This window comes from Pogona vitticeps, chromosome 1 (genome assembly GCF_051106095.1).
Source record: "Pogona vitticeps strain Pit_001003342236 chromosome 1, PviZW2.1, whole genome shotgun sequence".
Classification (NCBI taxonomy): Eukaryota; Metazoa; Chordata; class Lepidosauria; order Squamata; family Agamidae; genus Pogona; species Pogona vitticeps.
This window is the reverse complement of record NC_135783.1, coordinates 232,040,625-232,054,230: the sequence shown is the minus strand read 5'-3', so window position 1 is coordinate 232,054,230 and position 13,606 is coordinate 232,040,625. Positions and strand designations below refer to the sequence as shown.

The window sequence follows — 13,606 nt, the reverse complement described above, 5'->3', positions numbered from 1 at the left end:
TCCACATGCTGCCTCCAAAAACTGAGGTGTGTAAAATATTGTAAGACTGTAAAAGATTTTAAGTCATGCAGGATATATATGGGACATATAAGTTTCATTCACACTTAAAAACAAAATATGATAGAAGTGCAGGAGAGACGGATGAGAACTGAGAAAAAAAGATTGCATGTGAAGATTGGGGTAAAAAACACTTTAAGGCTGCAATGATTCCTAGGAGAACATCCATGAATCTCCCAGGATTGAGAGCATTTAAAAATAAATAACAATAATCATGTGCATCAAATCAATTGTGACTTATGATGACCCTTTTCAGGGTTTAGTACTCAGATTTCCTGTTCCCTTCTTCTGGGGGCACCGTGGGACTTGCCCACAGCCATACAGGCTGGCTTTTCTCCCAGGAGGTACAGTGGAGAATCAAATTCTCAACCTCTGGCTCTGCAGCCAAATATCTAAACCAAATGCTTTCACACATTTCACGTATTGTCAAGTTCAGCCCTAAATCTGGTCAGCTGAAAAGGCAGAACACAAAAGGACATCTGGTAGCTTAAAAGGCTGGTAAATGTACAGAAATTTCCCATAGTTCCTGGTTGCAGATAACAGTTTCGAACACTGCAGAATTAGCACTACTAATAGGCAAAGGGAGAGATGGTCTTTTTACACCTGTTGCAAAAACCCGGCACGCTATTCATCAGCTATCAACACTGATCCAGGAATGTGTGTCCCACTAGATTACTCACCCAGAACTTTTGGCACTGGAAGACAGGTTGTACTTCTTCAAGACAGTTCCTACAAGGAGAAAATAGGAAGACAAATCAATTAAAACAAGAACCAAAACCAACCTATTCAACCTGTACACCACTACTGCTTTTATAGATTTATGAACACTGGCTGTGGATACACAGAATAATTGTTTATGATATTTCCTTTCCATTTATTGCCATTTACAGTAGTGGTAGAGGGAAGGCAAACATATCGTTCTCCTTGCCCTATTCTTCTCTAAATGGAAAATAGAAATAGATTGCCTTAAACTTTTGACATGGTTGATTTATCATAACAAATGTGGGGAAATCATAGAACACAAGGACTGACTAGTCTAGCTGTGCCATTTGGAAAGGGGTGCTTTTTAATATAAAAAATAGTCAAATAACTTTAGTTGGAAGATAAAGGCAATTAACAGACACAAAAGTTCTTAATGTAATGATATGTGTAATTAAGTACAAATAATATGTGATAAGAAATGACATATTAGATTCACTGTTACCCCGAGTCCTTACCCCCTACCCTGGAAATTTAAAAAAAAATTAAAAAGGAGGGAAAAAAGGAAAGGGGGTGCTTTTCAGTCTGTTTAATCAGGAGCTCCCAACAGAGCCATGCATATAAAATGAGAAACTCTCCTTGTAAAAGTAGTTCTTCATTTTTAATTAGTATTCCTATACATACACAGAGACAAAGAGGGCTACTTAACAATCTTTGCCCTTTAAAAAAAAGGCAGCTATATATTATTCATTTATTTCAGCACTTTTAAGATTGACAGATTTATTTCATCGTTAACCTTCATTCCTCAGGCACAGGGAATTCTCTAAGGAAGTGGACTGCAACCCATGAAATCTCTTGAAATAAATCTGCTAGGCTTAAATGTGCCACAAGGTATGATTTCTTGTTTTGGTTTCTCTTTGCTACATGATCTTTGCCACGGCCTTCAGTACCTTCTAATCTACTTGTGCACTTTCAGAAGAACATTTACATTTTTGTTTTAGGGAAGAATACAAATATATGTTTCAATTAAGAGGCCACAGCTGTACCTGTCAATTTTTCTCTCACTGAAGACAGAACCCATGGTTTATTCATAATTCTCAAGATACCTTGAGTGTACTAGTCTGTGGATGTTTAGCACCATCTACTGGACATAGGGAGATTTACTGAGAAGTAAAAAGGATCATGAAATGGACCAAACAGACTTAAACACAAGTCAAAGCAAAAGAAAGAAAAAAAAACCTTCCTAAAGATAATCATATCCTCTTACATAAACACTGAAACAAAAATCCAGTGACCATGCTCTGGCTATGAATCAGGATGTGCCTATTGTAACATCAGCATGCTAGGAGGCTTTGGCAAGCCACTCTCTCAGCCTCAGCTGCCAAGCTGCAATGAGGATGCAAACATTAACGTACAGAGGATTTGTTAGGAATGAGTGCGATTACAACCATGAATTATTTTCAAATTGCTGAACTGTTACATCTAGATTACTTGTGGGGATAATAACACAAACACCAGGAACCAGCACACCAAACAAGGAAAGAACTCTCTGTGTCAGTTTCAAGTACTTCCAGGCAAAAGTAAATTGAACATTGTACAGTCGTGCCTCGCTTTACGACTGCCCCACATTACGACGAAACCGCATTACGATGATCTTTTTGCGACCGCAATTGCGATCGCAAAACAATGGTCTAAATGGGGTTTTTTACTCTGCGATGATCTGTTCCCTGCTTCGGGAACCGATTCTTTGCAAAACGACGATTTTAAAACAGCTGATCGGCGGTTTCAAAATGGCCACCGGGTGAACCAAATGGCTCCCCGCTGTTTTCTGGGATGGATTCCTCGCAGGACAGGCAGCGAAAACGGCTGCCCTATGGAGGATCTTCACTGGACGGTGAGTTTTGACCCCATTGGAACGCATTGAAGGGGTTTCAATGCGTTTCAATGGGTTTTTTTTTCGCTTTACGATGTTTTCGCTTAATGGCGATTTTCCTGGAACGGATCATAGCCGTTAAGCAAGGCACCACTGTATAAGAACATTTTAAAAAGCTGTGTTGAATCAGAGTTAAGAGCTATTTAGCTCAGAGTTCTGTTCATGCAGCGACCTACCAGTTACCCACTTAAAGTCCACGAGTGCAACAGCATTCACCAGCTCATATGGCCCAGCAACTGTGGGCAAGTAATATATAGCCAAGATTAGTAGACTTTGATTTATCTATCCTTTGATGATTCTCCTTTTAAAGCTGATGGCCATCATACCATTTGAGTAAGTACAGTGCAAAGACACTTTCTGAACATCCTTAGCCTCCCACTCCACAGTTGCAATAGAGAACAGTAGGGTGACCATGCTCTGGCTATGAATCAGGATGTGCCTATTGTAACATCAGCATGCTAGGAGGCTTTGGCAAGCCACTCTCTCAGCCTCATATCTTCCAGCGTCATATCTTTTAGCCTTTTGTTTCTGATCATGGGGCGTTCTTGGCAAAGATACTGGAGTGGCTTGCCATTTCCTACTCCAGGTGGATTGCGTTTAGTTGGAACTCTCCACTATGTCCTGTCCGTCTTGGGTGTCCCTGCACGGCATAGCCCATAGCTTCTCTGAGTTACTCAAGCCCCTTCGCCACGACAAGGCAGCAATCCATGAAGGAGAGTAGGGTCCATTAGCATGAGAGAAAAAGCAAAACCAATCCCTTATCACTTTCACCAGTAACAAAGCAGACTGGAGGAGGCAGGAGGTTTACCTAGCTCATGCTGCAGGGAAGCATATAGTCCATCACCCAGTCCCCCCTACTAAACTGAGAGACCTGCATTCATTTTGGAAGGTGGGGTCAGCAGCCAATGACGTTCAAGTGGATCAACCGTTTTTCACAACAAAAGCTCCAGAGGTATTCCTCACTAGCAGTGTGGTTTGTCCAGGTGGAAAAGACCTTACCTTTAGTTCCTCCACTTTCCTTGAAGAAGAGACATAGGAGCAGCCATAATTTTTTCCTCCCCCCCATAAACATCTCTTCTTCAGAACTGTAATGAGCAATCTGAGCACACAAGGCAATCAGTGCAAAATGCATCCCCAAATCAACATTGTAATCCATGATGTGAAAATAATACAAAAAGTAATTACAGCACCAAAAACATTGCCAGAACCTCCCCTCCTCCACAAGGGGATTGGAAGCATTGTCAGAACAAAAGATAGGCACAACTTAGGTCAGGGGTTCTTAACCTTTATTACTCGGATGTTTTTGAACTGCAACTCCCAGAAACCCCAGCCAGCACAGTTGGTGGTGAAGGCTTCTGGGAGTTGCAGTCCAAAACTCCTGAGTAACCCAAGGTTAAGAACCAGTGACTCAGGTCATGCTGCATTGTATGACTCGCACCACAAGGCACCACAGCTGCCACACCTTCTATCCAAACACCCCCAGTTGCCCAGGTAATCCTCTCTCAGTGGCTGACCAGCTCAGGAAGGAGCTCAGGCTGCCCTTCCCCACCTCCTCTGGCAGCCAACCACTCAGGCAAGGAGGTGGGATGGGTAGTCTCTCTGCGCAGCAATTGAGTGGCCGGCTGCCTGAAGAGGTGGGGAAGGGCAGCTCCAGCTCCTTCCTGGACTGGGCAGTCAGCGATAAAGGACAACCCAGGTGGCATGTGAAGGCTTCTGAGGGGGGGCAGCTGGGGTGGACAGGGGGAACACATGGCAGCTACGGCACTGCGTGGTGTCAGACACACAATGCAGTGTGACTTGAGTCATGGCCATCTCTAGTCAGGAGTACAAAACCAAAAGAAATGAGAAGTGTGTTTAATACACACACACACAAACATATACCATACACAATGAGAAGCTGGTTTTCTGCACTGTTCAGGCAAGGGGGCAGTGTCCTGAGCTCCAAACAGACTTGCTCTCTGACGGGAGAAACCTGATTTACGCACAATCAAAACAGCCTTCTATCTAGACCAGAAGCCTGGCCTAACATGTCCTGAGAAGATACAACTACCAGTGAGGCTTGGTCTATCACCATGTTGCCCCTGCTGTCTCCAGGTGACCTGGTTAGTTGACTCCTCTGCCTACCAAAACTCTGCCACAGAGGCCTGTTCTGTTGTAGCTGTTGCTGTTTGTTGTCATGTAGTGTCAAACTGCCTGCAACTTATAATAACCCTATGAATGAATGACCTCCAAAACAGGCTATCATTAACAGACCTCCCCAGCTTTTCCAAACTCAGCTTTTCCAATCTTCCTTTATGGAATCAAACCACCTCACATTTAGTCTGCCAAAGTACAATAATATGCCTTTTTCTTTTTCTCTGTGGCCCAGAACAGCATTTCCTGTGCCACTAACACCTCCGCATTAGCAGCCTTTCTTTCAGAGGACCCAGGGACAAGAATCAGCTGGGCAACCCTGATGCAGGGGGTTCATGAAAGGGTGGGAGAACAAGGTTCCAGGCAGGCAGGCAGGCAGGCAGGCGAGGAAGGCAGGAAGCTAGGAAGGAAGGAAGAAAGGAAGCTAGGAAGGAAGGAAGCTAAATGAAACACTGCCTACACATGGAAGGCCTGTCATATTCCCAAATTCTAGTGCTCCCATCCCAAGTCACAGCCCTCTGTTTTCCCAATTCACAATCTCTCCCCACTTACTGTATTTAGAAAAATACAAATACCTACTAGAACTTGAGAACAAACTAGTTCCAGCCACCTGCAAATGTGCTCAAGGTGAGAGTCCCGATTGTTACAACAAACAGATAAAAATTTGATTGGATGGTAATGCGTGCATCCCTAATTCTCACCTTCCACTGTTAACTCCACTGTCACCTGGCGAAGACCACCAGCATTTCTGGCTTCACATGTGTACGGGCCACCATCTTCTTCTTCCACCCCTTTGATTATCAAAGTGAAAAGTCCTCGAATGCTGCAATCTGCTTTACAGCGCTCTCCTTCCATCAGAAGATGCCCATGTCTGTACCACGTGATCTGTGGTTCTGGGTTGCCTCTGACCTAGAAAGGGTAGGTGTAGGAATGAGCGGGGAGAAGAAAACCAAGGAGAGGAAGAAACAAACAGAGAAAGTGACTTTATCTGGAAGAAATGCAGAATGCTTTGCAAGCCAGTGGAAAGTATTTTCTGAAGTAGTATCTGTTAAACACATACAAATTGTTGAGAGCCAAATGGCAAAAATCAGAACAAAAAAAAAGAGAGAGAGAGAGGAGAAACTATTGGGTGCATCAATCTATTAAACTAGCAAATTTTTATATATATTTTGGCCAACAGGCACCCACCCAAGGCTGAACATTTTTTCTTGCAAAGTTTTAAACCCTTTAAAAATGTGAAATTATGAAAAGCAGATTCAGAAAGCAAATATATTAGAATACATTCCAACATGAAATGTTAATTTTGTGGAAGAGGAAACTAAACAAATACATTTATTATAGCATGGAATCTATAAAAGGTATCTAGAAAAAGCAGTGATCAGATTACCTTATGTAAGACACAACCAGTACATTTTTTAAAAAAAATAATAAAGGCATCTAGGATATACTGAGTGTGAAAAATTCAGGAAACAATTTCATTCTCTTCAGCTATGCCACTCTAAGATGATGAGAATGATTAATCACCTATGGAAGTTGACAGCTCCAGGTGACTTTCACAGATACTCCTTTTGCACTCCCTTTTTTGACTGCCAGTAGTGAACTTTGATCCTTAAAATATCAGTACCCAGTGTCTCTGAGTTTGTATGTGTTTTTTTTTAAATTTACCTAGTCTGTCAAAGCAAAATCATAAATGATGACACTTGGAATTTGAAAGCTTCACCAGATGAATCGATAGATTCAACAGATCCAGCAAGGTGAGTCATCCTAATTGAATGAATGAATTTATTTATTACAGTCAGGTGAGCAGCTCATAAAACATATTATATGGTTAAAACATACAAAATGCAATTTAAAAATGTACAACAGATAATTAATTGTGTACTAGTTGTAATATATGGGAAGAATTAAATACAGCAGTCATCCTAACTGGACAAACTGTGCAAGGCTACCAGTGATAAGGATCAAATACGCATAGTGGGAGATGCTCTCTCTTGTAGGCATCTCAGGACCAGATTCTCTTGCATACTATGCCAATGGCACAACTTTTGCAGCCAGATTGCCCCAAAGAACTCACTGCAGACATTATCAGCTGAGGCACAGAACTCACCATGGTATTAGATTGTATCTATGGTAATTTCTTAACTTAAGACAAATGTGTTGTTATTTATATTATGTCAGTATAAATAAGGAAGAGGATTTAGACTTTAGTGTCCTTAAAAATAGACTTAACAAGCATACCATGTTGAATTATAACCACAGAATTAATCTTCATGTATTTTCTAACTCTTAGAATACACATTTTGCGTGCAAAGTGTTAATTCCAGCAGCTCCAGGTTATTGAAACCCTAGAGAGCCATTGGTAATCAGTGTATACTGAGCTACATGGGCCAGGCATCTGATGAAGGGTATGTCAGCTTCCTATGCTCCCCTCATGCTAGTTGTGGTCCCATATTTCAGGATTGCAGACTTTAAAATGTAGCCGACGAGTCAAGAGAGTTGAAAAGTAAGTGAAGGCTTATTTTTGAAACAATGCCGATTTCTATATCAATACTGTATATAAACAGCAGAATAATGTTAACTTCTTAATAACAGCAAGATGTGGAGTGGAACTGTTTCCATTGTACCATGCAAAGTTGCCCAGTGATCAGTCAGCAAAAGGGTATTGCAAATTGTCAAGCAGAAATTCAAAGTCAGAAGCAAACGGGGGGGGCGGGGCGGAGGAAAGATGCCCCTCTATTATGCCTTGATTCAGAGTGTGTTGATTCTGTTGATATTTTGATCTGCAATATAAACAGGGCTTTGGGGGTAAAAGTATTCTCACACATTTAATGTAGTCCAATGTCTCTTTTTTTACAGGTGAGGAAGGGAAATGGGCAATATGAATTGCTGCTGGACTTCTATCTACTTTTATGTACTCTGGTTTCCGTTTTTTAAATCAAAGACAACAACTCATATTGATCTCTCTCTCTCTTTCTCTCTCTCTCTCTCTCTCTCTCTCTCACACACACACACACACACACTTGAAAGGGGATATCAGACAAAGACATTACTTCATATGTTAATTACAAATAGAACTGAAACACAAGCAGAGGTTGAGGGGGAAGTGGAGGTAGTGAAGTCAAGACTTGGGCTCTTGACCAACTACAAAGAACAACTAAAGAGGCAGAAGACTGATAAATGGGAATGCACCTGTAAAATGACATCCTGTACAGTTATAATAGGATACTTAGTGTGGTGTAGTGGGCAGAGTGATGGGCTAGGGCCTAGGAGCCTGGGTTCAAATCCTTGCTCAGCCACTGAAACTCACAGGAGGGTGGAACTGGTAAAACCACTCCTTATATATCTCACTTACCATGAAAGCCCTGTTTAGGGTTATTATTAAGTCCGTTAGGACTTGATGGCACATCAAACACACACACACACACGCATTTGCCCAACATGCTGTGATCTTAATTGGAAAGGTTCCACAGAATGCAAAACACATTCCAACCAACAGACATATCTGTTGAACACGCACGTGAAGCCTCTGCCCAGCTGGGAAATATTTCCTTCGCGTACCAAGTGAAAATATCCTCTTTTAATGGAAAGCAGGGCTGAAACCTTTGTGGAAACTGATCCCCCTTGCAGGGAAACGGAGCTGGCCTACAAAGCTTTAGGTGTTTCGCTGAAAGGTAAGGAGCCAGCATTTAGGGGGTCGCTGCAGAGGATAGCCTGCAAAGGACTCTCCTGTCACTTTAGTAATAAGAAGGTTTTAGTTCTGAGTCATTATATATAAAAGATACCACAAGAAATCTTTGTCATTTTCTCATCAGCACATCAAAAGCACAACTGTGGGCCCTACTGAGATTCTTCAGGTTTCTAAGGCTCTGCAGGTGGCACGCATAGTAATGCAGGTCTGATCTTGTAGTATGTCAAAAGCAGTAAAAAGCATGGATAAAAAGGGGCAACGTCAGAGGTGCTTTAAGGAGGAGGAGTTGATTTAACAAAACCAGGAATGCAGAGCGTGCAGCCCTTCTGATGGACAGCACAACCAAGGATGAAGGATGTGGAAACTACAGTCCGACTATACAAGAAGGCTCAAACAACACACCCATCCCCAAACAAACCAATCTAGGCTGGCTTGTTCCCTGCAACTTCATTTTTTTCCTGGCACGCAGTCCACTGTTAAATGACATACAGGCCACAAAATAATGTACCAGTTCTTTTTGGATGCTATGCTAAAATGTGTTTGGAATATTCTTGTTTCATTGACAGTAAATGTATCTCTGTAGCTTTTATCTTATTTCCCTTAGCTCCAGCTGGACCATACGATGCCTTTCTTATCCAGTTCTTCAGTTACTGATGTTACACAGACTCTTTGACCATCCTTTGGCTCTCCATCCTTCGTAAGTTATTTTTCAATTTTTCCCCATATGCTTCTTTTTTTTAGAGGCATCAATGTATTAAGGAGAAGTGCAGGTATGGTATATTTATCCAAAAGGATGAGAAAATTCTTCCTTGGGAAATGAGAGATAGAGAGACCAATTCACATAATTATGCATTTAATTATTCTACCCTCTTTCTTCTGTTGATCTGGGGCTTTAGTTGATCTGGGGCTTTAGGATTCTACCCCTTTAAAAAAGACAACTAGTGATTTACACTGTTGTGAAGATTTACATTTCAGGCTGGACGTCCGAGCACATTTCTCAATGAACCAAACCCTGCACTGAAAAAAGGTGCACCACAGCCATAAAAATGTCAGGTGATTCTCAAACAAATTCCTAGCTACCTCAGTCAGATGCCAATGGAACCCTTCCAGAACTGCAACAGGTTTTCATATAAATATAAAAATATTTTTTTCATGTAACTCTTCCCAGCTTTTCAGAAACATCTGCCTTTAATAATGCATTAACAACAGCTGGGTGAGGATTTATATGTTTATTTAATGCTCTGCAGAATATGGCTGGCATTCTTATTTACAGTCCTTTCCACTTTTTACCTAGCTTCTACAGCACAAGTGGTGGTGGGGGGTATCTTTTCACTCTGATGCAAATAAGAGTCTCCTAAAGCACTGGTTCTTAACCTTGGGTTACTCAGGAGTTTTGGACTGCAACTCCCAGAAGCCTTCACCACCAGCTGTCCTGACTGGGGTTTCTGGGAGTTGCAGTTCAAAAGCATCTGAGTAACAAAGGTTAAGAACCACTGTCCTAAAGGAAAGCAAGGCTATCTAATGTGGTATAGTGGACAGGGTGATGGGTTAGTATTCGGAAGGCCTGTGTTCAAATTCCCACTCAGCCATGGAAGCTAACTGGGGGAACCAGAACTAGGAAAACTACTCCTTAAATATCTCACTTCCCTGGAAAGCCCAATTAGGGTCACTATGAATCAGTTCCAACCTGAAAGCAAGTAAGAAAAGATTTAAATCCAACTTGCTTTTAGCTAAGGACTTATTAACACTATACATTGCTTGAAAAAAAGAAAGCTGTATGTTATGTATGCAACTGGATCTATGATAGGGACTGAGCTGCAGCCAACGGCTACGTATCCTCTTCAGCCATTATGTTGAGGCATTTAGTAGGTATGGGAAACACTCATTTGCCATATTATGGCTAAAATCCAGTGCGAAGTTGCAACTGGGGTAGACTGCCTGAACATATTTAGGACTGCATCTTGAGTGCAATAACCAACAAAGAAAAATAAAGTTTCTAACAAACAAAATGAATGAACTGAACACTGTTCTCTTGTGTTTATGCATTTATTACGTCCAATACATGATAGCATTATGGACTTGGTTTTTAAACAGTCCAGATAAGTGAAGAATCTGGACATATTTTCAATCAGTGCCTGAGACTAACTGTTTCTGATTTAATCCTGAAGCTAGCAGAAGATTAAAAAGGAATAAGCTATGTACAAAAATTCCAAGACCTTTTGAAACAACAAAAGACCTTGAACTTTTGCAGAAAGGCTGTAATGCAGTGGCTCATAAGCCCAATGAGACATAGCAAGACATGCTGTACCAGGCAGTAAAGTATAACACACAATGTCATAAGGAGAGGTTGAACTTTTTAGATTCAGCTACAGCTACTACTCCACTGATATTTTCTGAATACTATGACATTTTAATTATCCCTCTCTCAAAACTCTTACAAAGAAAAAGATTATAATAGGAAAAGGAGTCTACCAAACTGTGGCCTGAAATGCACAGGAAAAATTCCAGGGTTCCAGACTTCTCATGCAATAGGACTTTTACCCCACGAACGTCCATGTATAGTCTCTAAATATGCTCCAGGAGTGCCCCAAGAACAGATTAGGCACTTCAAGAGATGTACAGTACTATATAAAAGCAAAGGGAATCTGTTCCTGCATCAATGTCAGTTCTATTAGCTGGCAGACACAGTAGGATAGAATCCTTTGCCCTGTTTGCAATGCTAATTTTATAATCTCAGAGTTTAGTTTCGTTTAGTCGTTTATTCGTGTCTGACTCTTCGTGACCCCATGGACCAGAGCACGCCAGGCCCTCCTGTCTTCCACTGCCTCCCGGAGTTCTGTCAATTTCATGTTGGTTGCTTCGCAGACACTGTCCAGCCATCTCATCCTCGGTCATCCCCTTCTCCTCTTGCCTTCATACTTTCCTAACATCAAGGTCTTTCCCAAGGAGTCTTCTCTTCTCATCAGATGGCCAAAGTACTGGAGCCTCAGCTTCAGGATCTGTCCTTCCAGTGAGCACTCAGGGTTGATTTCCTTTAGAATGGATAGGTTTGTTCTCCTTGCAGTCCAGGGGACTCTCAAGAGCCTCCTCCAGCACCACAATTCAAAGGCATCAATTATTCGGCGGTCTGCTTTCTTTATGGTCCAGCTGTCACATCCATACATCATGACAGGAAAAACCATAGCTTTGACTATTCAGACTTTTGTTGGCAAGGTGATGTCTCTGCTTTTTAAGATGCTGTCAGGATTTGTCATCGCTTTCCTCCCAAGAAGCAGGTGTCTTTTAATTTCGTGGCCGCTGTCTCCATCTGCAGTGATCATGGAGCCCAAGAAAGTAAAATCTGTCACTGCCTCCATATCTTCCCCTTCTATTTGCCAGGAGGTGATGGGACCAGTGGCCATGATCTTAGTTTTTTTGATGTTGAGTTTCAGGTCGTTTTTTGCACTCTCTTCTTTCACCCTCATTACAAGGTTCTTTAATTCCTCCTCACTTTCTGCCATCAGAGTAGTATCATCTGCATATCTGAGATTGTTGATATTTCTTCCGGCAATCTTAATTCCGGTTTGGGATTCCTCAGCCTTCCGCATGATGTATTTTGCTTATAAATTGAATAAGCAGGGGGACAATATATAGCCTTGTCATACTCCTTTCCCAATTTTGAACCAATCAGTTGTTCCATATCCAGTTCTAACTGTAGCTTCCTGTCCCACATATAGGTTTCTCAGGAGATAGACAAGGTGGTCAGGCACTCCCATTTCTTTAAGGACTTGCCATAGTTTGTTGTGGTCCACACAGTCAAAAGGTTTTGCACAGTCAATGAAGCAGAAGTAGATATTTTTCTGGAACTCTCTGGCTTTCTCCATAATCCAGCGCTTGTTAGCAATTTGGTCTCAAGTTCCTCTGCCCCTTCGGAATCCAGCTTGTACTTCTGGGAGTTCTCGGTCCACATACTGCTGAAGCCTACCTTGGAGGATTTTGAGCATAACCTTGCTAGCGTGTGAAATGAGTGCAATTGTGCGGTAGCTGGAGCATTCTTTGGCACTACCTTTCTTTGGGATTGGGATGTAGACTGATCTTTTCCAATCCTCTGGCCACTGTTGGGTTTCCCAAACTTGCTGGCATATTGAATGTAGCACCTTAAGAGCATCATCTTTTAAGATTTTAAATAGTTCAACTGGAATGTCATCACCTCCACTGGCCTTGTTGTTAGCCAGGCTTTCTAAGGCCCACTTGACTTCACTCTCCAGGATGTCTGGCTCAAGGTCAGCAACTACATTGTCTGGGTTGTCCAGGATATCCAAATCTTTCTGATATAATTCCTCTGTGTATTCTTGCCACCTCTTCTTGATGTCTTCTGCTTCTGTTAGGTCCCTCCCATTTTTTTCCTTTATCATGTTCATCTTTGCACAAAATGTTCCTCTAATATCTCCAGTTTTCCTGAACAGATCTCTGGTTTTTCCTTTTCTGTTATTTTCCTCTATTTCTTTGCATTGTTCATTTAAGAAGGCCCTCTTGTCTCTCCTTGTTATTCTTTGGAAGTCTGCATTCAATTTTCTGTAACTTTCCCTATCTCCCTTGCATTTTGTTTCCCTTTTCTTCTCTGCTATTTGTAGAGCCTCGTTGGACAGCCACTTTGATTTCTTGAATTTCCTTTTCTTTGGGATGGTTTTTGTTGCTGCCTTCTGTACAATGTTACGAGCCTCTATCCAAAGTTCTTCAGGGACTCTGTCCACCAGAGTAATGCTACAGAATTACAGTTTTGATTCAGATGCCTCTTCTTCCACCATGGATATACTGTAGATCTTAGTATGCATAGCAATAGCCTCTAGTTCAGGAGTTGGCATCAAATGTTCCCCCCAGACTATACAAGCACCCTCCCATCAAATTTGTGGACCATCAAGATTCCTTCCAAATATTCCTTTAAAAAAACAACAAGACCAAAATGATTTGCCATTCACCCCCCCCCCCCAAAAAAAAAGTCTTATCTGCAACCAATAAACCTGGAAGGAAGTTAGGAAGAAATCAAGTTTAAGTAAACACTTGCTGCAACAATTAAGAACTAAGGTAAGGGGAAAATCTGTTTTAGATATAGATGA

The 13,606-nt window shown here is 41.6% G+C and overlaps 1 protein-coding gene across 6 annotated transcripts in view; it reads right to left on the bottom strand.

Moving 5' to 3' along the window:
* MYLK (myosin light chain kinase) overlaps positions 1–13,606 on the bottom strand; it is a 272,240-nt gene that overhangs the window by 176,378 nt on the left and 82,256 nt on the right. For all 6 annotated transcript variants that reach the window (XM_072985155.2, XM_072985164.2, XM_072985149.2 and 3 more), the window contains 2 exons: positions 5,524–5,731; positions 738–786 (listed from right to left, as the gene is read on the bottom strand). In XM_072985155.2, the coding sequence (XP_072841256.2) occupies positions 738–786; positions 5,524–5,731 (257 nt within the window). The remainder of the gene's footprint in view (positions 1–737; positions 787–5,523; positions 5,732–13,606) is intronic.